The sequence below is a fragment of the Pristiophorus japonicus genome, chromosome 21 (assembly GCF_044704955.1).
Source record: "Pristiophorus japonicus isolate sPriJap1 chromosome 21, sPriJap1.hap1, whole genome shotgun sequence".
Taxonomy (NCBI): Eukaryota; Metazoa; Chordata; class Chondrichthyes; family Pristiophoridae; genus Pristiophorus; species Pristiophorus japonicus.
The window spans coordinates 23858655-23884557 of record NC_091997.1 but is presented as its reverse complement, the minus strand read 5'-3'; the positions used below and the strand labels follow the sequence as shown (position 1 = coordinate 23884557).

The 25903-nt window shown below is 43.8% G+C and overlaps 1 protein-coding gene across 1 annotated transcript in view; it reads left to right on the top strand.

The window, feature by feature from the left end:
* The window catches only part of ngfrb (nerve growth factor receptor b), a 180362-nt gene that overhangs the window by 10106 nt on the left and 144353 nt on the right, over positions 1–25903 (top strand). The window contains exon 2 of the mRNA XM_070864031.1: positions 20132–20273. Within this exon, the coding sequence (XP_070720132.1) occupies positions 20132–20273 (142 nt within the window). The remainder of the gene's footprint in view (positions 1–20131; positions 20274–25903) is intronic.

Sequence of the window (25903 nt, the reverse complement as noted above, 5' to 3'; positions counted from 1 at the left end):
GGGAGAAAGTGACTACACGTGTATATGTGGTGAAAACATTGAAGATTAGCTTGGATTTATGAGGGACTGGAATTTAAATTTATAGAACTGTGCAGTATTTGGACGTGCTGTAGACAGTGAACTCTGGGGTATTATGGTGCAGAATTGCAATTATTCACTTCTGATTTAGCCATTTTTAGCAGCGTTGCAAAAAGTTTTAGTCTCATGCTGAAAGAAGTTGTGCTCATTATTTTGGATTATGATCACTGATTTTTTCGATGTCTGACGTAAAGAGACTTGAAAAATAGTTTGACGTAATGAAGTATACTTGATTGTTTGCAGTAAAGCTCTGCACCATATTGCAACGAGGATTCCAGTATCTGTATGAGAGAGTTGCAGAAAGGATATACATGGTGAGTGCATACTTTGCCCCTTTAGTGGGTCTCCAAAATGGATACCAAGCTCCCAAAAGTTTTTGCACCAGGCCTGGGTGAGGTTCAAGTTAATTGACTGCAACCAACATCTCAGAAGAGCGCCTCCTACTGTACTAGTGTGGCATTTCCGTTTCTCTTCATCACTCTCCTACACTGCAACCCAGATTGCAGAGGTGAAAGGAGAGAGTTCTACCCAACCTTACCATCCTGCCTTTACTGTTTACCCCCATTTTTCCCCTTTGTTTTTTTTTAATTCCCTCTTTGGAACGACCAATCCCTGTAATATTACATCCAGCCATTCTTGCTTCATCTTTGGCTTCTGAATCCGAATCGTGCTGAAAATGTTTTGTGGGTTACCACTGAGCCACTGTCGATCAGCAGAGAGGAAGTCGATTTGTGCTGATATCTGCGGATCAACAATATAAATCTAACTGCTAGAGATTGTTCCTGATAAAGAGCAGAAATGTTTCCTGCTCTGAGTGCCACAGACTGGTGAGTGGCTGTTTGCTGGCTGCTAGTGATAGTTTGGTATATTACATCAATAGCAGTGATTACAGCAAAAAGATTTGGATAAGAAGGGTTTAGTCCAGCTTTAGGTTCACCACCAATAGTTTAACAGTTTCTCATTAATTGTGTGTTCTAAATTTTGATTCACATTTTGACTGACACTCGACTCGGAGATCCCACTTAACAACAATAACAACAACAACAATAACAACTTGTATTTCCTACATTACAACAGTGACTACACTCCAAAAAGTAAAGCGCTTTGAGATGTCCGGTGGTTGTGAAAGACACTATATAAATGCGAGTCTCTCTTTCTCCCCTTCCTTTTCTCCCCTTTCTTTCATATAGCGCCTTTAATGTAGTGAAACAGCCCAAGGCGCTTCACAGGAGTATTAAGTGATAAAAAATTTGACACCGAGCCGCATAAGTAGAAATTAGCGTAGGTGACCAAAAGCTTGGTCAAAGAGGTATGTTTTAAGGAGTGACTTGAAGGAGGAAAGAGAGGCGGAGAGGTTTAGGGAGAGAGTTCCAGAGCTTGGGGCCCAGGCAACAGAAGGCACAGCCACCAATGGTTGAGCGATTTATAATCAGGAATGCTCAAGAGGACAGAATTCGAGGAGCACAGATTATATAATGGTTGATCCCTCAATAAATGATGTTCAGGAAGGTAAATTACTGTGTGTCAATACAGGGCTTTGCATTTTGATCTTGTCAACTTTCTCCACCAATGGAAAATTCCTATTCAAATTAAAGCAGTCTTTTATGAGCAATGTTGTTGGGTTAATTGTGCTTTGTGTAAAATTTATTCAAAGTACATGCACATTTGGCTTCCAATATGGACCTTGAGATTTTAGCCAGCATTATAATAGTGTAGCTCATTGAAGGTATTTAAAGGCTATCTGGCTACGAAAGAGATAACTGTGTTTCTCTTCTGAATGTTGAGGAAAGACCCTGTATGAGAGCAAGAAGAAAGGTCTCTTGCGACTAGTTTACTGAAAATACAAAAAATTACAACGAAGGCTGGTGACTTCAACATTAAGACAAAACAGGAATTTGTTCCGGTTGTCCATACATCTTTGCATTTGTAAGTGTCTCATTTGGACAAGGCAGTTGCTTCACTTTTTATATTGGTCTAATTCAGGAAACACTCAATTTTACTTTGTGTTTGAATTGACAGGAAGCAAAAGTATGGAAAGGGTACCCAAACCTCTCATGGTGGCAGCTTGTCTCCCTCTTTTGGACAACTCAGCCTATCAGAGATGTTGCCTATCTGGAGGGAGGAGGGAGGAGGGAGGTGGGTGGTGGGGTGTAGCATTCATTGAGGCTGGGCTCCTCTTGAAGTCAAGTACCTATTACATTCCCATAATCATTCCTGATGAATTCTAAACACATGAGATAAAATTACCCCAGTAACTGAATTGATTTTAACATCCATTACTGCATTTAGTACTTAGACTGAGTTAGCTTGCTAAGCAGCAATAACCAGGACGGCGTGCTATAATTGAGCATAACGGCTGTTGAAGTTTGTGCTCAGTATTGAATGTCATGTCCTCATATCCTGTCTATGAGTTGGCAGAGGCCTTTACAATATGTTTGGATTTTGTAAAATATCAAATTGGCCAAATGTCCAACATGCACTCAGCTCCTCAAATAGCCAAAACCAATAGTGACATCATTGTGTCTGTCCAGTTTGCCAAAATCCATGTCTCTGATTCTTACATTTACAATTTTAAAGGTACACATTGGTGGGTTAATGGGAGCATGTCTCATTATTGAAACCATAATTTGCAGGCAAAATTAAAAATATTGTATGAAAACAATTCAACCTCTATGACTATGTTCAATAATTTCAAGACATTAGAAATTGTAAGCCCTTTATTTAAATGAGTTAAATATTAAGCAGAGCCTTGCAACTCCTTAAACGGATGGATCCAGTGAAGATTTCTTTAGGGAAGGAAATCTGCCGTCTTTACCCGGTCTAGATTATATGTGACTCCAGACCCACAGCCATGTGGTTGACTCTCAACTGCCCTCTGAAATGGCCTGGCATGACACTCAGTTGTATCAAAACTGCTACGACAAAGTCACTGTGGTAATACCTTTGTCACACGGACTGCCGCGATTCAAGAAGGCGGCTCACCACTATCTTCTCGAGGGAAATTAGGGGTGGGCAATAAATGCTGGTGACGCCCACATCCTGTGAACGAATAAAGCTAACTGCTATATTTAGAATCCGATTTTTAAGAATAATGTTTCGTGTACAAATTTTGCTAACTCAATCAACTTGCTATTCTGGAAGTTAACCTATGTTTTTAAAGCCTGTTCGCTAAAGAGGGATTTAAATAGTCGAAATCTTTCATGTTTCTGACAAAATGTTTTTTTCTATTCTTCAATTGCGCACCAGGATCTGTGGATGTAACCCCGCTGATCCTACAGCTGATTCCACTGCAGGTGGAGGATAAGAAGTGTATTTTGGGGGGAAATTGGAAAGATTTTATTTTTAGTAAGGTTTATTTAGTACGGCTGAACATCTGCAGCTATAGCTGATCTCGGCATGCTGCAACTTATCCAACAGTTGATCATAGCATGCAAGCTAACTGTACCCACTGACTCGACCAGCTCACTAAGCTTTGACTAGTCTCTTTGATGGTCAACTTTGTGATGTTTCACTGCATATGAATAAATTTCATCCACGATGGATCCCTAGCATCTCCTTTGGAACTGCGGCAGTCACTAACTTTTGATCAAAGTCCACAATAAGTATTGCTTGATGGCCACTCTCGTGCTATACGGTGGGTTTAAGTCCCACTCCAGGAACTTGGGGCGAGACTTTCCCTAAAGCCCTCCACTGCCGGATTGCTGCCCAAAAAGACCGTTAAGATTCTTCAAATAACGTTTGCGCAAAATTCCATAAAGGGAAAAAATACCGCTTGGCGAGAAAATGGATCTTACACTTAGATTCTCGGTGGTTAAACACGATCCTTGGCAAAACGGGTGGTTCTTAACCAGAATGGGCGGTAAGTACTCAAAATTTAGACTGAGGCTGCGGTTGGGCCTAGGGAGGAGGGAAAACTCAAAAAAAAATTTTTTTTTGCATGAAACAAAAAATAAAAATTTAGAAAACATTCTCAAGACCCTTTTTAACTTAATCGCCATGAAAGAATTAAAAAATAATTATAAAAAAACCTTTAACTTGCCTTTTTTTGCAGGGTACTTACCTATCGCCCTGTTTTCGGCAGCTTTTCATGGGCGTTTTTTTCAATCTTACCTATGGGTCACCACTGAGCCAAAACTTGGCCGGTGGCGATTTTCTCGGCGGTGCACGGGGGTGCTCTGCTCCCCTGGCGATATTTTGAAAATGTTGCCGGCACTCTGTTTTTAAAAAAAAAATGAAGTGGAAGCTTTCGCCGGGTGGTTTTCCGCCGAAAAAGAGCCATACCGCCGAGAAAACTGCCGAAAATGAAGAGGGAAGTCTAGTCCTTGATCACACAAATCTAAGCTGACACTCCCAGTGCAGTGCTGAGGGAGCGGCTGCACTGTCAGAGGTGCCGTCTTTTGGATGAGACGTTAAACCGAGGCCCCCGTCTGCTCTCTCCGATGGACGTAAAAGATCCCACGGCACTATTTCGAAGAAGAGCAGGGGAGTTATCCCCAGTGTCCTGGTCAATATTTATCCCTCAATCAACATAAAAAAACAGATTATCTGGTCATTATCACATTGCTGTGGGAGCTTGCTTGTGCGCAAATTGGCTGCCGCGTTTCCCACATTACAACAGTGACTTCACTCCAAAAGTACTTCATTGGCTGTAAAGCGCTTTGAGACGTCCAGTGGTCATGAAAGGCGCTATATAAATGCAAGTCTTTCTTCTCCCTTTCTCTATATACTTAACAAAAAATTGTATTTGTAGGAACAGGAGTAGGCCATTTCGCTCCTTGAGCCTGTTCCACTATTCAATGAGATCATGGCTGATCTGTGATCCTGGTTGAGTGGCCAATGAGATCATGGCGCTGCCATATATGCTTACTTAAAAAGAAAGTACCAACAGAAATTTAAAACCAGCAACACTGTTTTTACATAGTGTTGCTTACAGTATGATGTGCTCAATTCATTTTCTGAACCGGATTGTCTTTCCATAAGCTAGTCGAAAGCTTGTTTATTGATCAGATACTGCACGTCATCCTATATCATGCCCCTTGTGGACTCCAGGGCCAAGGTTTGCCTGTGCTAGAGCTGCAGTAGCAGCAAGATGCCCATAACTTTCCATACTGCTCAGCAACCTTTTCCAACACCCAGTCCCAACCTGGAACATTCAGCAACAGTTTGGCACTGACTCTTCCAGTCTCCGATGCTTCTGATTGGAATCAAAGACTGACAGGCAGTGTGTTGGCACGGTAATCTATGAAGCCATTTGTTACTGGGACCTAGTGGCTAAGACGCAGCTCTTTTGAATCAAGGCTCCAGCTTGTCCTCTTGGGCAGAGAAGCAGTGGTTTGGAAGAGACCACTGGAGGCAAAACAGTCAGGAAAATAAATACATCGCCCTCCTTGAGAATATTATCTATACAAGAATATAGGGGTAGACTTTCATTTTCACCATATGGACATTAATCTGATGGGGTGGATCGCATGTCCTTTATAGAACCTGCCTGATTTATATTCCATTGATTTAACGGTTATAAAAATCAGATCAGTTCTATAAAGTGTGCAATCTGCCCCACCAGATTAGCACCGGGTGGTGAAGATTCTTAAAAATTATCTTAAAATATTCTTAAAAATTCCCAAATCTCTTTCATAGAAATACATGTAAAAGATCACATGGCACTATTTCAAAGAAGAGCAGGCAAGTTTCTCCCCAGTGTCCTAACATAGAAAGTAGGTGCAGGAACAGGCCATTCGGCCCTTCGAGCCTACACTGTCATTCAATAAGATCATGGCTGATCATGCAACTTCAGTACCCCATTCCTGCTTTCTCTCCATACCCCTTGATCCCTTTAGCTGTCCTGGTCAACATTTATTCCTCATCCAACGTCACAACAACAGATTGGTCATTATTGCAGTGCTGGTCATGGGATCCTACTGTGTGCAAATTAGCTGCCGCGTTTCCTACATTTCAACAGTGCCTACACCTCAAAAGTACTTAAAGCGCTTTGGGTCATGCTGAGGTCGTCAAAGATGCAAGTCTTTCTTTATCTTTTATAAAAGTTGCAACATTTTGTTTAGAAACAGGCCAGTCGGCCCAATCAGTCGGTGTCAGCATTTACCCTCCATGCGAGCAAATCGTCCTCCCCACATTTACATGCTTTTCTCATATCCCCATTCACCTTTCCAATCTAATCATGACTGCTGGCATAATAATTGCTTCAACCATTAACCCTGAAGGTGAATGCCACACCTCTCCGTGTAAAGAGGTTTCTCTTGCTCTGTATTCGAAATCTGGTGCAGTTCATCTTGTATCTAGTTCAAATCCCTCAATTACTGGAAACAGTCTACCCCCATCTGCCCTGTGCCATCCTTGCATAATTTTAAGTAGTTCTATCACATCGCCCTATAATATGCATTGTTCTAATGAAAAACAAATCAAGTCTTTCTTCATACTTGTATTTCCTTCAGATTTTCTTCTCATTCCTTCATTGTATGTTTTCAGTGTGAACATTACACTCGCATCCTCAAGACATTTCAAACCAATTTACAACTAATGCATTATTTTTGAAATGCAGTCACTGTTATGTATGCAAACATGGCAGGCAATTTGCACATAGCACGATTCCTTAAACAGCAAATGAGACTAATTACTTTGGCAGAAGAACTATGTTCTAATTTAAATATTACCATGGGAACTGTTAGGAACACAGGAAGGAATGTAGGGACAGGAGGAGGCCTATCAACCCCTCGAGCCCGTACCGCCATTCAATCAGATCATGGCTGATCTGTATCTTAACCCCATCTGCCCGCCTTGGTTCTGTAACTCATAATAACCCTTGCCTAATAAAAATCGATCAATTTCAGTTTTGAAATTTTCACTTGACCCGCAGCCTCAACAGCTTTTTGGGGGAGAGAGTTCCAGATTCCCACTACCCTTTGTGTGAAGAAGTGCTTCATGACGTCACCCCTAAATGGCCTAGCTAATTTCAAGGTTAAGCCCCTTGTTCTGGACTCCCCCCACCAGAGGAAATAGTTTCTCTCTACCCTATCAAATCCTTTAATCATCGTAAACACCTCAATTAGATCACCGCTTAATCTTCTATATTCAAAAGGAATAAAAGCCTAGTTTATGCAACCTGCCCTGACCCCTTTTAGCCCCGTTATTGTTCTGCTGAATCTGCTCTCCCTGCCCCCCGCCCCCCCCCGCCAAGGTCAATATATCCTTGCTGAGGTGTGGTGCTCAGAACTAAATGCCATCACGCCAGATGGGATCTAACTGGAGCTCTGTAACATATCTTCCACCCTTGTATTCAAGCCCCCTTCAGATAAAGGCCAATATTTCATTAGCCTTTTTAATTATTTTTTTCTTGGTATCTGTCCACTAGCTCTTGATGATTTCTGTAAATGGACCCCTGAATCTCTCTGCTCATCCACAGTTCCACCTATCACGCCGTTTAGAAAATACTCTGATCTGTCTTTCTTGGGTCCATTTGAACCGGCAGAGAGGGCTTCAGTTTAATGTCTCATCCAAAAGGTAACGCCTTCATCAATACAATACTGGATTTCATGCTGAAGCACTTGAGTGCAGGTTTGAACCCACAACTTCTGAGTCCGACGTGAGATTGCTACCCAGTGAGCCAAATTAACATTTCCAATGCAGTCACATTTGTAAATTTCAAACACTTCTCCACAATAAAAAGCACAATCAACCTGACTGAATAGCTTAATCAAAAAAGGCCCCCACAATTGGAACTGACTAATTGTGACTGATTAGTCTTTTGTAGTTGATGCCAGCTGGATTCTATTTTTTTTTTAAATTTCCTTTCAATTTATCATCAGATTTGGCAAGCTAGATACCTGACACAAAGAATTTAGTTACATTTTCACACAGATGATTTTGATAAGAACAACTTACTTCAAACAAGTCCCTCCAAAGACAACATGAACAGCTTGCCAGCTCTCTTTCGGCTTGGTCAGTTTGACCCACTGCCAACTTGGCTATTACCTTGTCAAGCTATAAAGGGCTTGCAAAGAAAGAGTCCGCTTGAGACCCAAGGATAAAAGCAATCCACGTACTGACACATCTATTGACACAAGTCGTGTTGTAGATTCCCAAGTTTATTTTTTACTTTACAGTATCTGTGTTGCTGTGAATTACTTGTGCTCATTGTAACAAAATAGAATGAAATATATATATATATAATTAATAATACATATATATGTATATGTATGTGTGGCTGATAAAGCACGAACGACCCAAAGCATTGTAGCACTTTGGGAACCATGGCACCGTGTTGTCAAGTGGAATTACATTTTATTTAATTGAGAACATGTTGTCATGGAAAATGGAAGCAATTATGAGCGCAGGAAACCATTGCCATTGCAAGATTGTCTTCTGATTCCCAAAAGAAAACTGCTTTCAAATTCATTATTAATTGCCTTCAAAATAGTAAATTGATTGTGCAGAGAGTTAGTACCATCATGCAGATGTAGCAGAAGGTTCTGAGATTTGAGGGAGATGGAGATATGGTTTTAGGGAGCAGTGGATTACACTTGTTTGCATTTTGCCCGTAGACAACCTGATATCCAGCTAATGTGAAAACCTAGCCATGCCTAGATAATGGGTACCACTTCAGTAAGATACTTTTGGATTTGGAAACAACTGGGTGCTTTTGGTTTTGACATCTAAACAGGGCAGGATCGGAGAGACGTGCTATAAGGGTAGATAATCCGTGTACTGACCCATGACGGACATTTGATTGAAAAAACACAATTGGCTGACCATGACCTAGGAGGGATATGCTTGCATTGGAGGCAGCTTAGAGAAGATTCACTAGCTTTATTCCTGAGATGAAGGGGTTGTCTTATGAAGAAAGGTTGAGCAGGTTGGGCCTATACTCATTGGAGTTTAGAAGAATGAGAGGTGATCTCATTGACACGCATAAGATTCTGAGGGGGCTTGACAGGGTAGATGCAGAGAGGATGTTTCCCCTCATGGGGGAATCTAGAACTAAGGGGGCATAGTTTCAGAATAAAGGGGCATCCATTTAAAACAGAAATGAGGAGGAATTTCTTCTCTGAGGGTTATGAATCTTTGGAATTCTCTACCCCAGAGAGCTGTGGAGGCTGGGTCATTGAATATATTTAAGGTGGAGATAGACAGATTCTTGAACGATGGCGAGAGTCAAGGGTTATGGGGAATGGGCGGGGAAGTGGAGTTGGGGCTAAGATCAGATCAGCCATGATCTTATTGAACGGTGGAGCAGGCTCGAGGTGCCAAATGGACTAATCCTGCTCCTATTTCTTATGATGTTCCTTGCATTGAAGTCAATGGATGGAGAATCGTGGGCAATGCACCCATGTTTTTACAATTCGTGCCCATGCTTGGTGAGGTAGATTGCCATGCCTTGGGCTTGTAAAATCTGTCTTATAGTATAGAGAAAGGAATTGAGGTCTATTTTAAAGTAGATATGGAGGGGGTGGTGCTAAGACTTCAAATGCGGATAATCGGAGTTTGTAAGCGGTCAAGAGGAAGGGTGAGACGTACACATAGCCAAATGTAAATCCAGCCAAAGTAAGTAAACACAAACTCTGAGTGAATAAACTAAGGAACAAGTAAAGACTGCAATTAATTTCCTATACCTGAATGTGAGAAATATTAGGAATAAAATAATTGAACTGGATGTCTCTGTGGCAACTGTGAGGTCATAAGGATGACGGAAACAGAGCTCATCCCAAAGGGATATAAAATGGAAGGATAGGGAAACAGGAAAGGAGAAGAGTTAGATTTATAGGCTGACATTATAAAATTGTGCCCCCAATGGGGAGTCTCGCCTATCGGGAAGATATATTGGGAACTTGGGCATGTGGTCCCCTTAATTTTCTGTCTACATGTAAAATTGTGCAGAGTGCATGACCGAATTTCCAATATGTGCTCCTGCCAGGAAAGATTACCTACTTGGGAGTGCATTTCATGAATTCAGGACTGAAATGTTCAGGAGAATTTGGAATATAAGAAAGAAAGACTTGTATTTATATAGCGCCTTTCATGACCACTGGACACCTCAAAGTGCTCTACACTTCAAGAGTACATCATTGGCTGAAGTCACTGTTGTTAGGAGGATGAAATGTTATTCCAGGAACAGATACAACATGAAATCGAATGGCGTTGGTTGACAACCAGGCAGAAAATGGGATTAAAAATAAGGGCAGGATAATGATAACATACAATTACATAGCTTTCATATCTCATAACATGTTAAGACAATCATGAGTGGTTTCAATCAACCCAATGTAAACTAAGACTAGTTTAATGGAAATGAAAACCCAGAATCTGAACTAGTGAATATGTGACAACATTGCTTCTCCCTCCATTCACACCTGCAATGTTTAGCTTTGTGAATGCGTTTAGAAAAATTTCACATGAAAGACTTAAAATTAAACTGAAAGCCACAGGAATCCAAAAAAAACGAGACTCATAAACCAGCTACAAAATAGGAAACAGAGTATTCACCGCAGGTGTCGTGTCCGACCGAGGTGTGGTATTGAGTGAAGTTCCACAGGAGCCAATTCTTGGAACCCTATTGTTTCTATTCCACATAAATTACCTGGATCGCAAATTCAACTGTAAGCTTGTCAAATTTTCTGAACAACACTAAAATGGGGTGATAGGCAGAGGCAGTGAATGCACCTAAAGATGTCTGGAAGGATTTTGTTGGTTATGAAATTTGGCAGAACGATGAAATTAAGTTTAAATGTAAAGTAAAAAAAAAGAGGCAATTTGATCGAGGTGTTCAAAATCACGAGTGGTCTGGACAGAATAGATAGAGAGACAGTGTTCCCATTGGTGGAAGGGTCGAAAACCAGAGGACACAGATTTAAGGTGATTGGCTCAAGAACCAAAGACGACATGAGGGAAAACTTTTTTGCAAAGTGAGTGATTAGGATCTGGAATGCTCTGTCTGAGAGGGTGGTGGAGGCAGACTCAATCATGGCTTTCAAAAGGGAGTTGGATAACTATCTGAAAGAAAAAAATTGCAGGGCTACGGGGAAAGGGCGGGGGAGTGGGACTAGCTGAAGTGCTCTTGCAGATGCCCGTCACGTGCTCGACAGGACGAATGACTGCCGTCCATGTTGTAACCATTCTATGACTCTATGAAAGTATTGCACATTGGTTGAAAAAGGGTGAAAATTAACTATACCATGAATGGAACAGAATTAGGACAAGGAGATTTAACAAGGGACTTGGGGGGCCAATTTTTCACACTGCCGATTTTTGGCCCAGTTGTAGAGGTACGTCCGATTTTATTTTTTTTAAGTGGTCGACTGCGGCAAAAAAAAGTTGCAAGTTTCGTCCGAATAAACTTTCATTTTGGAGTGGCGCAGATTGTCCTTAAGCTCTGTGGGTGGAGCTTAAGGTCTGCGCCGAAAAACTGAGGTTGCCAGGGTAACGAGGGACCCACTGAAGGGCTGAGGCTGCAAAGTGAAACATACAATAATAGTAAAAGTTAACTTGGATCAGTTAGTAGCATTCTCCCCTTCGGGTCAAAAAGTTCCCGATTCAAGTCCTAAACCGAGAGCTGACTTTATACTGTAGGCTGAACTCTGGTGCAGTACTGAGGGAGTGCTGCATTGTCAAAAGCACCGTCCTTTGGATGAGATGTTCACTTAGGAACATAGAAACATAGAAATTTACTGCGCAGAAAGAGGCCATACCGGCCCATCGTGTCTGCGCCAGCCGATAAAGAGCCACACGGCCCTTGGTCAGCAGCCCTAAAGGTTACATATAAACCTATGTACAATGACGGAAAGGCAAAGAGCACCCAACACAACCAGTCCGCCTCACCACAACTGCGGCACCCCTTACACTAAAACATTCTACACTCCATCGCAACTCATCACCCCAACCCAGGGTGTTCTATCTTCTTGTTCAGGTGATGTTGAAGATCCTATGACACTGCTCAGTACACCTCCAGTGTGTGGAGAAAATGTCTATGGGGGAACCTCATTGAAGTATATAAAATAGTAAATGGTTTCGATAAAGTAATCCAAGAATATTACTTAAAACTAAGAAAAATCGCTACAGATCACAGCAAGAAGAGTGGGCCTGAAATTCTGGTCGGAGGCTTCCCACGAGCGGATGCCCAAACCCAGAGTTTGTGCTGCCTCTAAGGGCACGTACGCACCCGTGGGGACTGCAAATCCCGGCCCATTGTTTTGCAAGTTGCAAGGCCATTTTTGAATGCTTTTTTGATTTTTGTTTCTCTGCTCTTGCCATTTGGGCATTCATCTGGCTTTCTAGCATTTCTTGCTGCCTCCAGTTGCCACTCTAACACAAAACAATTTTTCCCCCATGCCAATCCCTCTATATCTCTGCTTTTTATATAGCGCCTTTCATGACCACCGGACGTCTGAAAGCACTTTACAGCCAGTAAAGTACTTTTTGAAGTGTAGTCACTGTTGTAATGTGGGAAACGCGGCAGCCAATTTGTGCACAAGCAAGCTCCCACAAACAGCAATGTGATCATTTGTTTTTGTTATGTTCATTGATGGATAAATATTAGCCAGGACACTGGAGATAACTCCTCTGCTCTTCTTCGAAATAGTGGCAATAGTGAAATACTTCCAGACGGGACCTCAGTTTAACATCTCATCCGAAAGACAGCACCTCCAACAGTGCAGCGCTCCCTCAGCACTAGACTGGAGTGTCAGCCTAAGATTTTTTTTTGTGCTTAAGTCCCTGGAGTAGGACCTGAACCCACAACATTCTGACTTGGAGGTGAGAGTGCTACCCACCTAAAGTGTTGGTAAAGGTTTCGACACGGCTGGGAGTGAAGCTGGGCAACGTTGCAGAGGTGAAAGTATGTGGTCCGAGTCACCAATGGGATATAGTGCCTCAATACTGAAAGTGACCCTCGGGGGGGGAAACCCTGCAACGTTGCCCATTTACATACACGGTGTGTATGCACAAGAAGCAATAAGTGTTTAGAATGTTTCTTTAATTCACTTTCCTGCAGTTGGACGCCACACAGCAGCCAGGTATTGGGGGCAAAGGAGCTCTACACAGAGCTGGGTGGCTGACAACAGGCAGTTTAGCTGCCCACTATTTTTGTTTTTCTTTATAAAGCAGAGCGGTGAGGGTCCAAGTCGGTGAGCAATGGAACTTTGAGAAGAACCAGTAGAGGTGCAATGGGCAGATGCCAGGCAGATCAGGTAGTGCAAGAGGTGTTGTTTGTTCTCTCACCTGCGCTCACAGAGGTGCACATACCTCACCTTGGAAGAGGGTTAGTGCATTTGTTGGCTCCAGTTCCTGACGGAGCCTGTGACAGTAGACCTGGTGGCACAAAATGATACGTGAAGACCAGATTAACTGCAGTGCTGGCTGATTCATCAGAAGCATCCCAATCACATTATGCCATGCTTCCTCATGGATCATGGCTGAGATTCGGCGAGTGATCATGGCGGAGGTGTGGCAAATGTTTGGTGCGGAGCTGCAATGAGAGATCGCGGCGGAGGTGCGGCGAATGTTTTGTGGCGGAGGAGCGGCGAGTGATTGTGGCGGAGGAGTGGCGCGAGATTGTGGTGGAGGAGCGGCGAGAGATAATAGCGGAGGTGATCCAAATGGGGTCCGGGTCCAGAAGAGCCGAGGGCCCAGGGGCAGCACGGGCCAGCCCACACTGCAATATGTGTGCGCATTAGGTCCGTGCAGCAGAGCAGGTCTCCAGTCATCCTGGTTAATCCTTGCCACTGGATAAAGGCCTAGCTCTGTCAAGCCCGTGTGGTGGCTGATGTGCAACGGTCACCACACGTTTAAATAAAATCCACGCACAGGCATCTTCCACCCCTGGAGCTCAGGACTGGAATATCGGGTCCTTCGTTGAAACATCTGTGAACTCATTCCTTTTGGTGTGGAACCAAGATATCCTCATTCGAGGGACCGCCTATGATGATGATGATATAACCGGGAATGTCAGCGAGATTATCGTCTAGCAAAGTCTGATTTGCCGCACATGCCAAGATGCCACCAATCATATCTGTACCCCCTGGTGACCTAACCGACCTACCTCACAGGGTCAGCAGAGAGCTAAAGGCAGAGCTGTACCATCTGCTGTAAGTACACTTGCAAGAATCATGCACCAGAGTAATGGTAAGTACTGCAGGGAATAGAATACGGCCAGGATAATCTCCTGGACTAGTTTCGATCGCCTGGATGGGTCGGAGAGGAATTTTCCCAGATATTTTTTCTCCCTAAATTGGCCTGGGTTTTTATCTGGTTTTTGCCTCTCCCAGGAGATCACATGGCTCCAGTTGGGATGGAGTGAAGATGTTTTTAGTATAAGGGGTGTTGCAGTGGCGTGGGGCAGGCTGGTTGGGCTGGGTGCTCTCTGCCTTTCCGTTAGTGTTCATGGGTTTGTATGTAACCTTTAGGGCTGCTGATGAGCCGAGATGGCCTCCTTGTGCCCTGTAAATTTCTATGTTTCTATGTTTTTATAGGGCTGATTCAGGCAGTGATCCAATAGTTATCTGCACCCTCAGGTCTGTCTCCATTTATTTGCAGCCATGGTGCATTGCTGACCTTTGGGGATGGTGTCATGGGTGGCATGGAGGATCATCTTCCTTCCTCCCTCATGGAGCACCATCTCCACCTCAGCAACTATCAAACAGAGGTTGGGTGCTGGGCAACTCATTCACTTGCCCGCAGACCCATATGTGCACCAGATAATACCCAATATAGTAGGCCTTAGGGTAACAATAAATCCGTTTAGCATTGGAGTAGGAACTGGAAATAGTGCAGGATTCACTGTATAGTACAACAGATGGAAAGCATCACATTGACAGATTGTTAGCTCAGATTAGAACTATTAATTTGCATTTATAGTAAAGTTAGACTAATCCTAAGCAAACCATAATGGAATGGCAGAAGAGATAGGCTACAGTTCTTTATTTAATTTTACTTCAATTGTTTCAAAATAATAAAAATGTCAAAAATCTTAGCAATTCTCTCCAGTAACTTTTATCATGTTTCCATGATAAATTAGGTATCAAATCTCTCCATCGTGACTCATACATGCAATCTCCAGATGAACTGAAGCGAACACAGCAACTGTTACATTTATTCCCACAATGACAGGAGGTAGCTCACGTACCATCTTGATTAGCCCTACAGTAATATCGGGCATCTGCTTTAACCAGGGGAGGTTGATTCTGACACAAAGCATATCCACCTGGCTATATCAGAAGCCTGAGGTGTTTGGCCACACAACCCAGACCTGATGAGGGACTGTTTATACAGACATAGGCAGACTGATGCCAACTCCACCCCCCCAAACCCCTGAGATTCAACGTTGAATGCAGGTTATGTGTGCATTTTCTCATTCACAAAGGCAACTAAAAGACCCTCCCAGAAAGCAGTCACAGAGGACATTGCAAATAATTGATACACAGCTACACATTCTAATACTAATATTCTGAAAAACAGAAGCAAAATGGATGCTCAGGTCGATCACAGTCGGTGCGTGCATTCGGTCATGGGAACACTGTGGGTTTGCTCGTAGAACAGCAAAATTCTCCTCGCATTTTGTAGTCTCTAAAAACACCAAAGTCAACTTTGCAAGGCACTTGCCCTTGCTACAATTGATATCGACTACAATGTTGTGGGGGAAGAAATGCTGTTTGATGAGAAAAAAAGATTATAATCCAGTATCAAGACTCAAGAGCCTGCATTTTCCGTCTGCTGCCAACCGACTTTGGCCAGTAGCGAAGATTGTCTGGAGCAGAAAATGTGGTGGGAGCCATTCTTCTCTCTGCTGCCACTTCCATATTTAGGCAGGCTTTATTAAATGATGCATTAATCACAGGAGTATGCCGTCCCCATTATTATCACCTTCGTGACGCTGGAGGTGAGGAAGGCCATTGTGTTCTAGAGACTTGAGCACAATAATCTAGGCTGACACCCCAGTGTTGCACTGTTGGAGGTGCCGTCTTTTGGATGAGATGTTAAACCGAGGTCCAGTCTGCTCTCTCAAGTGGATGTAAAATATCCCAGGGCACTATTTCAAAGAAGAGCAGGTGTCCTCAGGCTAATAGTTATCCCTCAATCAACATAATTAAAAAACAGATTATCTGGTCATTATCCCATTGCTGTTTCTGGGAGTTTGCTGTCTGCAAATTAACTACCGTGTTTCCCACATTACAACAGTGACTACACTTCACTTCAAAAAAAGTAGTTGATTGGCTGTAAGCACTTTGGGATGTCCTGTGGTCATGAAAGGTCCTATATAAATGCAATTCTTTTATTTTCTTTTCCTTCTCTTTTCCTTCTTTTTCCATCTCTTTTCTTCCCTTTTCTTCCTCCTTTTTCTTTCTATTGCTACTAAGATGGTGGACGTTGGTTGACCAAATTAAAGGCCCACCTTGCCTAGGATTGATTTTAATAAAAATTGTCAGTCCCCAAACCTGCTGGCTGCAATATGCTGTGCTAGGTGCTGCAGCCACGTTCCACCATCCCCAGCTGCGGCAGGTGACTAGACAGCATTGGACCGACTAATGGGAGCCCACCAAAAGAAACTTAAACGAGTCTCATCTCCGCAACCCTCCAGGGTCAGCACTTGTGGAGCTGGGTGGGCACAAATCCTGCCCCACCACCAATCCCGTTCGATTGGAAAATCTCGGCCAAGGAGTTTTGCTCGGATTCACTGCTGCAACATTAGTGACAATCAGAAAGCTCATTAGACAACGTTAAAGGGAGACATTGAATTATTTTTGTTTCCCCTTTTCAAGACCAGCATGAATTATTCAAGCCATGCAGCATTACATTAATTTCTTGAGCTCCCACTCCTGAGACGTCAACAGAGGAACATCATCTTCCTACTCTGAATGTTTTGAGAGCACCATCAACTCTGCGTGTGTTCAGGAACACAGACCGTATATATGTATTGTACACTTGATGCTGCAAAAAACCGATTACAACAACAATTTGTATTGATATAGTGCTTTTAACATAGTAAACCGTCCCAAGGTGCTTCACAGGGGTGTCATAAAACAAAATTTGACACCAGTCCACATAAGGAGAAATTAGGGCAGGTGAGCTTGGTCAAAGAGGTTGGTTTTATTACAAAATAATTTCTTCTCTAAAGCATTATTTTGCAGCATTTGGTTGATATTTTTCTGATGCCAGGGATAAAGACTGGCCAGTATCATAGAATCATAGAAATTTGGGGCACAGAAGGAGGCCATTTGGCCCATTGTGTCTGTGCCGGCTGAAAAAGAGCTATCCAACCTAATCTCACCTTCTAGCTCTTGATCTGTAGCCTTGTATGTTACGGCATTTCAAGTGCATATCCCAGTACAGGTTGAACGTCCCTTATCCGGAACCCGTGGGACCTGGCCTGTTCTGGATAAGGGATTTTTCTGGACGAGGTGTGGTCACATTAAATTGGATGGTACAGGTACTGAGCAAGGGGATATTGAAGCTGGCTGGCTTGGGGCTGGGAGTGTGGCAGAGACATCATGGGGGGGGATCACGGGGTCAGGCCAGCGATTGCGGGAGTCGGCAGTGAGGAAGGACTTCAGTTCGTTTAATTTGTAGGTATTGGTAGGTATGTGATTGTTATTTTAATGCTTTATTACAATGCATCCAAATATGGGCATTCAACCTTCTCTAAGGCCAATTTGCATCTCCTCACCATCAATGTTGGGCAGGATAAGGGAGAGACAAGTTGCCACAAGTTATATCTCATTTTTTGTGCTTACATTGGCCACAGCGCATAGTGGTTATGTTACTGCAGTAATGATCTGGAGATCCGAGTTCAAATCCAACCATGGCACCTGGGGAATTTAAATTCAGTTAATTAAATTTAAAAAAACCTGGAGTAAAAAGCTAGTATCAGTAATGGTGACCATGAAACTACTGGATTGTCGTATAAAACCCATCTGGAAATCTGCCGTCCTTACCCGATTTGGCCTATATGTGACTCCAGATCTACAGCAAAGTGGTTGACTCTTACCTGCCCTCTGAAATGGCCTAGCCAAACCTTTACTTCAACAGACTGCGGTGGTTCAAGAAAGCGGCTCACCATCACCTTCTGAAGGGCAATTAGGGATGGGCAATAAATGCCAGCCTTGCCAGCGATGCCCACATCCCTGGAAATGTCAGTGGTAGCGGGCCCAGTATTTAGCTTAGATTTTTTTTTTACTAACCCGTCAGAATAAAAACTTTTAAAATGAAATAAATTGCTGCAGTATTGCTATTGTCTGCTTTCACTGCCATAAAGCATATGATTGTGCATCAGCATAACAGTCATACCAAACAACTGAATAGCCCAATGTTTGTAGATTAAATGCACCAGTTGATAAGATGCACAGAAAGGCTTGCTGCTTATAACATATATTAAAATGGAAATTACACAGTGACATTGAATGTTGTCTATTCACCTATGGCACTTTTTCAAAATGCAATTATAACTAATGATTTTTAAAAATTCGTTAGCGGGATGTGGACATTGCCAGCAAGGCCAGCATTTATTGCCCATCCCTAATTGCCCTCGAGAAGGTGATGGTGCGCCGCCACCTTGAATACAACTGAGTGGCTTGCTAGTCCACTGACACAGTTAGGCACCAAATTTGGAATAACACATGACTGTGTGAGCATGTTTCAAGACTGGAACATACTCGGTAGCTGATCTCCTAGCAGCACATTGCACTCTTTAACATACACTCAACACTAAGATTACACAATAGAAGTATGATTGCGGTGTTGCCTGTGGTAATTTGGATGCATGCTTCATAAAGAGAGGAACATGTAGTTCTGGTCCTAAAGCAAATGTGTTTTATAACAAATATTCTGTTGCACTGCTCTTGATAAGTCAAACAAATGATTCTTCTGCTAAAGTATAGGTATGTCAGTTCCAGTCTAATTGTTATATAAACACTGGACGAGTTCATGTAGAAAGCAAAGACTGCATAGGTTCCTGGAGAGTTCTTTTTTCTCTGTGCTTTTTTGGAAATGTGGCACAGAAATTTCAGCATGACACTTGAAATGTGAGTGGCAGGAAATGCACACTAGCTGTACAGTCGTTATAATAGTACTATGGTGTTGCTCATGGCGAGTGAGAACATTGTGATGAGAGCATGAGCTGGAATAACACTTGCAGAAAGTGTGCATTATATGAAAGCATTTTAATCTCTTATATAGACAGATATATTATAAATGATGAATAATGATTTGAATGTTAACCAACTCATTATTAACTACAATACACGTGTTTATCTCCCCATTGCACAATGTTGGACTGTGGCAAGGTTCCATTCCTTCCCTGTGCTATCTTAGATTTCAAAATTCTCATCCTTGTTTACAAATCGCTCCATGGCCTTGCCCCTCCCTATCTCTGTAATCTCCTTCAGCCTCACAATCCTCACCTCCTCCGAGAAATCTGCACTCCTCAAATTCTGGCCTCTTGAACACCCCTGATTATAATCGGTCAACCATCGGTGGCATTGCTGGCCGTGCCTTCAGCTGCCTAGGCCCCAAGCTCTGGAACTCCCTCCCTAAACCTCTCTGCCTCTCCCTCCCTAAACCTCTCTGCCTCTCTACCTCCCTTTCCTCCTTCCAGACACTCCTTAAAACCTACCTCATCACCTGTGCTAATTTCTTCTTATCTGGCAAGTTTATTTTTTGTCTTGTAACACTTCTGTGAAGCGCCTGGGGATGTTTCACTACGTTGAAGGTGCTATATAAATACAAGATGTTGTTAGGGCAGCAATAACTAACTGAACCATTTCCATAGACTGGTTGCAGATCACAGTTTGATTCTGGGCTGCATGCAATATTGCCAGTAAACAATATTTTCACACGTTGCGACAAAGATAGAGCAAAATACTTGCATTGCCGTTTATCTGCAATGCACTAACTGACACCATTCTAGCATGGTTTCAGTTTCTTCAAGCAAACTAAATATTTGGGGAATTACTTACAGTTCACTGGATTACAGACATTAATGATATGTACTGACTCCTTAAAATGTATGCAAAATTTCTCATTATTTCATGTCATTTGAATTTTTTTTTAAAAGGTGTCTATGTACAATGCCCAGGACTCCTGCGAAAGTGAACAATATACTAGAAGTGGAAAATGCTGTTCTCTGTGCCCCCCTGGGGAGGGTGTGGTGAAACCTTGTGGAGATATGGACACTACTTGCGCACAATGCATGGACAGTAAGTACACTACAGTACCTTGATCAGTATTAATACAGAACTTGCCTATGAAGAGGGCTGCACGCTTGCAAAGAAAAATTATTTTATTCAAGGTCATTTTCCTGTGCACCCAAAAAGATTATGGATAATTAATGGGACTAAAATTCCGGCCTCATCGGGTCCATGCGGAGTGCGGACAGACCCGGCGAGGCCTCGCAAAGCAGGTTTTCGGGGCACGCTGCGTCGATCTGTCAAGGCAAATCTTGGCAGATCGGAAAAGACAGTTTTTGGGGCGCGGTGTGTGTGTGCCGAAAACCGGCTTTTCCGATCTGTCAAGATTTGCCTTGACAGTTCGACGCATCCCTGCAGGAAGGATATTCGCACGGCCGAGATTGGACTATTTGCCCAACTCCTGCCCAGCAAATGTCCTTCGAGGCTCTTACACCTGGTGAAAGCAGGGGCACAGCCTACTTTTACCAGCGTAAGAGTTTTAAAACATATAAAAATTAAATTTTAAAACATATTTTTATGTTTTAAAAACCCTGTCCATTCAGGTAAGTTTATTTTAAACCGTATTAAAACACACTAAAAAAAATTCCAAAAAATATATATTTTTTCTATAACATTTAATTAACTTTAATTTCAATTAATTGTTAATATGTGAGGTGTTTTTTATTTATTTATTATGTTGTGTTTGGGTGTTTTAGGTTTTTTTCTCATTGATAATAATGGGAACTCGCTCAAACGGAGTTCCCATTATTATCAATGAGAACATTGCATTGTGATTGGTTGTCCAGGCCCACGTGACTCCAGCTTGGACTTGAGTACATCGAAGACAGATCCCCGTGCACTGCGCAGCGAACCTAGGCCTCCGATCGGGATCGTACATTTTTCCAGGACCAATAGGTAGAATAGTGAATTTTTTTGGGGTTGGAGGCATTCGGACGACGGAAACCTCCAACTGCAATTTTAGGCCCAATGTTCTCCGATAATGAAAATCCACAATCCAGGCTACACGGGCTACTTCTCTCCTGTTAAATAATATTTTGACAAAAAAAAACTTGTGGGCTACCCTGGGAATTCTGCTTGTTCCACACTTGTAAGGCCCAATAGAACTCTCTGCTGAGGGCCTGGTAAAGGCCCTGGTACTGAACTAGGGAAAGGTAATCGATCCAAGAGGCGATCGATTAGCTTGCCAAGAGCAGCATTAAAACATTTTGCACCTGTCCCTCTTTGGTCATTTCTGGGCTTCTGCTCTGAGTGGCATGCTGCCACTGCAACTTTCCTAGTACGTGTTGTGGCAGGCGCCTCTAAAAACATAAGAATTCGGAGCAAGAGTAGGCCATACAGTCCATTGAGCATGTTCCACCATTCAATAAGATCATGGCTGATCATCGATCTCAACTCTACTTTTCCACACTATCCCATATCCCTTGATTCCCCTAGACTCCAAAAATCTATCTATCTCTGATGCACTCTCTCAGATTCAGGCCACTTGCTCACCCCAATTATATTAAGGACACTGACCCCACAATTTAGGATGGAGTCGACAGCCAAGACCATGGGTAACCGAGAGTACCACTCCACTGCACATTGCGGCAGATCGGGACTCCTGGGACCTATGTTTTTAATTCACAGTAACTAACAGAGAGTTCTATTGGGCCAAACTTCCAAGAGTATTATTCTTTGTGTTTCTCAGAATCAGACAAATCTATCATAAAATGAAATCTAGTCATTTCAGAATAAGGGCTTGCCCATTTAAGAGATTAGGAGGACTTACTTCTCTTAGAGGGTCGTGAATCTTTGGAATTCTCTACCCCAGAGAGCTGTGGAAGCTGAGTCATTGAATATATTCAAGGTGGAGATAGACAGATTTTGAACGATGAGAGAATCAAGGGTTATGGGGAGCGGGTGGGGAAGTGGAGTTGAGGCCAAGATCAAATCAGCCATGATCATATTAAATGGCGGAGCAGGCTCGGGGGCCAAATGGCCTACTCCTGCTCCTATTTCTTATGTACTTATGTTTATTAAACTGATTCTACTTTTGAAAAGTCTTCACTGCACTAATGGTATTTCATTCATCTCTCATATAAAATCGACAGTATTCCTTTGCTTACATTTTCATGCTGTTGAATTGTGGTGGGGATATATTCCCTAATTTAAATATAATTTTGTGTTTATAATCTTGCGTGAACTATACGTGCACAGCGATTGTTAACGAGCTTCATTACAAAGTGCATCTTGCAGCCTGAAACTACACAAGACCTCAGGCCATCTCATTGTTTTAATCATCATCATCATAGGCAGTCCCTCAAAATCAAGGAAGATTTGCTTCCACTCCAAAAGTGAGTTCTTGGGTGACTGAACAGTCCAATACGGGAATTACAGTCTCTGTCACAGGTGGGACAGACAGTCATTGGAGGAAAGGGTGGTGGGGAGTCTTGTTTGCCGCACGCTCCTTCCGCTGCCTGCGCTTGTTTTCTGCATGCTCTCGGCGACGAGACTCGAGGTGCTCAGCGCCCTCCTGGATGCTTTTCCTCCACTTAGGGCGGTCCTTGGCCAGGGATTCCCGGGTGCCGGTGGGGATGTTGCACTTTATCAGGGAGGCTTTGAAGCAGCTGTGTATTAAGAGAGAGCATATGTGAGGGGAACTATTATGTTCTCAGCATACTCAATTATTTTTTACATAGAGGCATAGGGCCCAAGTTTCCACACGCGCCTAGAACGGCGCAGTCCCGACCTGGACACGCGTTTTTCGCGCCACAAAGTGCGCCTAAAAAAATCCTCCGTATTCTCCACCTACCTGCAGGTCCTCTGGCCCTCAGCGCAGCCAGCACGAGCTGTGGGGGGGCGGAGCCAGGTCCCTGCGCTGAAAACAGTGCCGGGACCTCTGCACATGCGCGCTACAGTGGGCACGCAAGTGCAGTAGCTCCAGGCGCCCGAAGCACGCAGCCCCTAGCCCTGGCCGAATGGCCGCACTGGGGCTGCGTGAATAAGGCTTCTCCCACGGCCAGCTCCTGCTTCCCCCCCCTCCCCGACCAGACCCGACCCGACACCCGCTCTCCCCCTCCCGCCTGCCTCTGGACCGGACCCGACACCCGCTCCCCCCCCCGACTGGACCCGACCCGACCCCCCGACTGGACCCGACCCGACCCGACACCCGCCCCCCCCCAACTGGACCCGACCCGACCCGTGCTCCTGCTCCCGCTCCCTCGACCCCCCGCCACCCCGACTGGACCCGACCCGACCCGACCCGCGCTCCTGCTCCCGCTCCACCCCCCCCGCCCCCGGACTGGATCCGACCTGACCTCCCCCTCCCCAACCTGACCTCCCCCTCCCCGACCTGACCTCCCCTCCCTCTCTCTCCCTCCCCCTCCCTCTCCCTCCCTCCCTCCCTCCCCCTCTCCCCCGCTCCCTCCCTCCCCCCCTCCCTCTCTCCCTCCCTCCCTCCCTCTCTCTCCCTCCCTCCCCCCCTCCCTCTCTCTCCCTCCCTCCCCCCGACCCGAACCGAACCGAACCTCCCCGACCCAACACCACCTACCTGTAAATCTGGTGCTGGGGACGGGCCCTGCCCGAAGTCTTGGGCCGGCCTGTTCAGCCTTCCGTCCCGAAAGGCCTGCCTGAAGCACTTTCACACAGGTAGGAAGATGGTTTATTTAATCTTTTCTTTGCTTATAAATGTTTATTCAGGTTGGATTTATTTGTATAATATTTGTATAAGTATAAATAAGGATTTATTATAGAATTTAATGACTTCCCCTCCCCCCCCCCCCACCCCACCTCGTTCTGGACGCCTAATTTGTAACCTGCGCCTGATTTTTTAATGTGTAGAACAGGTTTTTTCAGTTCTACAAAAATCTTCATTTGCTCCATTCTAAGTTAGTTTGGAGTACGTTTTCACTGTGGACACTTTGAAATCAGGCATCAGTGGCCGGACACGCCCCCTTTTGAAGAAAAAATTCTGTCCCAAAGTGGAACTGTTCTACCTGACTAGAACTGCAGAAAAAAAAATGTGGAGAATTGCGATTTCTAAGATAGTCCGTTCTCCACCAGTTGCTCCTAAAAATCAAGCGCAAATCATGTGGAAACTTGGGCCCATTGAAACGTAGAAAATAGGTGCAGGAGCAGGCCATTCGGCCCTTCGAGCCTGCACTGCCATTCAATATGATCATGGCTGATCATTCCCTCAGTACCCCACCCCTGCCTTCTCTCCATACCCCCTGATCCCTGTAGATGTTAGGGCCACATCTAACTCCCTTTTGAATATGTCCAACGAACTGGACTCAACTTTCTGTGGCAGAGAATTCCATAGGTTCACAACTGTCTGGGTGAAAAAGTTTCTCCTCATCTCGGTTCTATATGGCTTACCCCTTATCTTTAGACTGTGACCCCTGGTTCTGGACTTCCCCAACATCGGGAACATTCTTCCTGCATCTAACCTGTCCAATCCCGTCAGAATTTTATAAGTTTCTATGAGATCCCCTCTCATTCTTCTAAATTCCAGTGAGTATAAGCCTAGCCAATCCAGTCTTTCCTCATATGTCAGTCCTACCATCCCGGGAATCAGTCTGGTGAACCTTCGCTGTACTCCCTCAATAGCAAGCGTGTCCTTCCTTAGATTAGGAGACCAAAACTGCACCCAATACTCAAGGTGTGGTCTCACCAAGGCCCTGTACAACTGCAGTAAAATCTCTTGTTCGAGGTGGGTGGGGTGGCTTGACCCATCCACCTCCACGGAGGTGTGTGGGGGACCTGACTCATCCACCTCCATGGCACGAACCTGGTATTGCAGTACTTCCAGGAACGGTGCAGTGGCTCTAGGCCTTTTGGCTAAGAGCATTGGTGCAGAGTGATCCTTGAATGGGCCCAAGGTGACCTCTGGCGTTTGTGATTTGACAAAGAATTGGAACGATTGGCTACGAATTTCAAAAAAAAAAAAAAAATCTCTTGTTCACTAAATGCTTGGTTAAAAAAACACAAGGGTATAAAATACTATTGTTGGTGTTATTGTGTCAATGCTTAGTGCACTTGTATCAAATTCCCCTCCTTCCTATTTTAAGTGGGTTAATACCTCTCTGAACTTACCAGAAAGATGAATTTACTGCAAGTGTGCTAAGCGTTTGTAAGATAACATTGACGAATGTCATTTCTACCCTATGAAATGTTGTTAGAGACACTTCTGTCACAATAAATCACATTAATTTGAATGATGTTAAGAAAATCACATCAGTTTTTTTTCCATTGTGTTTTTTGCAACTCCATCTTAGCAGCTAACCAGCACCACTGTGCTCCATATCCTCTGCGCACCGCCACAGGATATTAGAAAAACATTGAACAATTGTACACCTGCCAATGTGCCTCATACATGCACAGCATCTGCTTAAAGTTTTTTTTAAAGTCTCAACCCCCACAGCTTTAAGTAATTAGTGAAGCGGCTGCAGTGATGGCAAGTTATGATTAATCGGCTTCAGCACGAGGGATTGGAAAAAATGGCCTGGGCTTCACCGGTTTCAGGCTGGTGTCAGCTATGCTTCTTCAGATCTCGTGTTCTCCCTCCTGCTGGTCAAGTGATGAATAAATAAGGCTGTGTTACGCGCAGGAGTCTGACAGCACAAGCTCAGAGAATTGGATAGGCTTGAGAAAAATGAGAG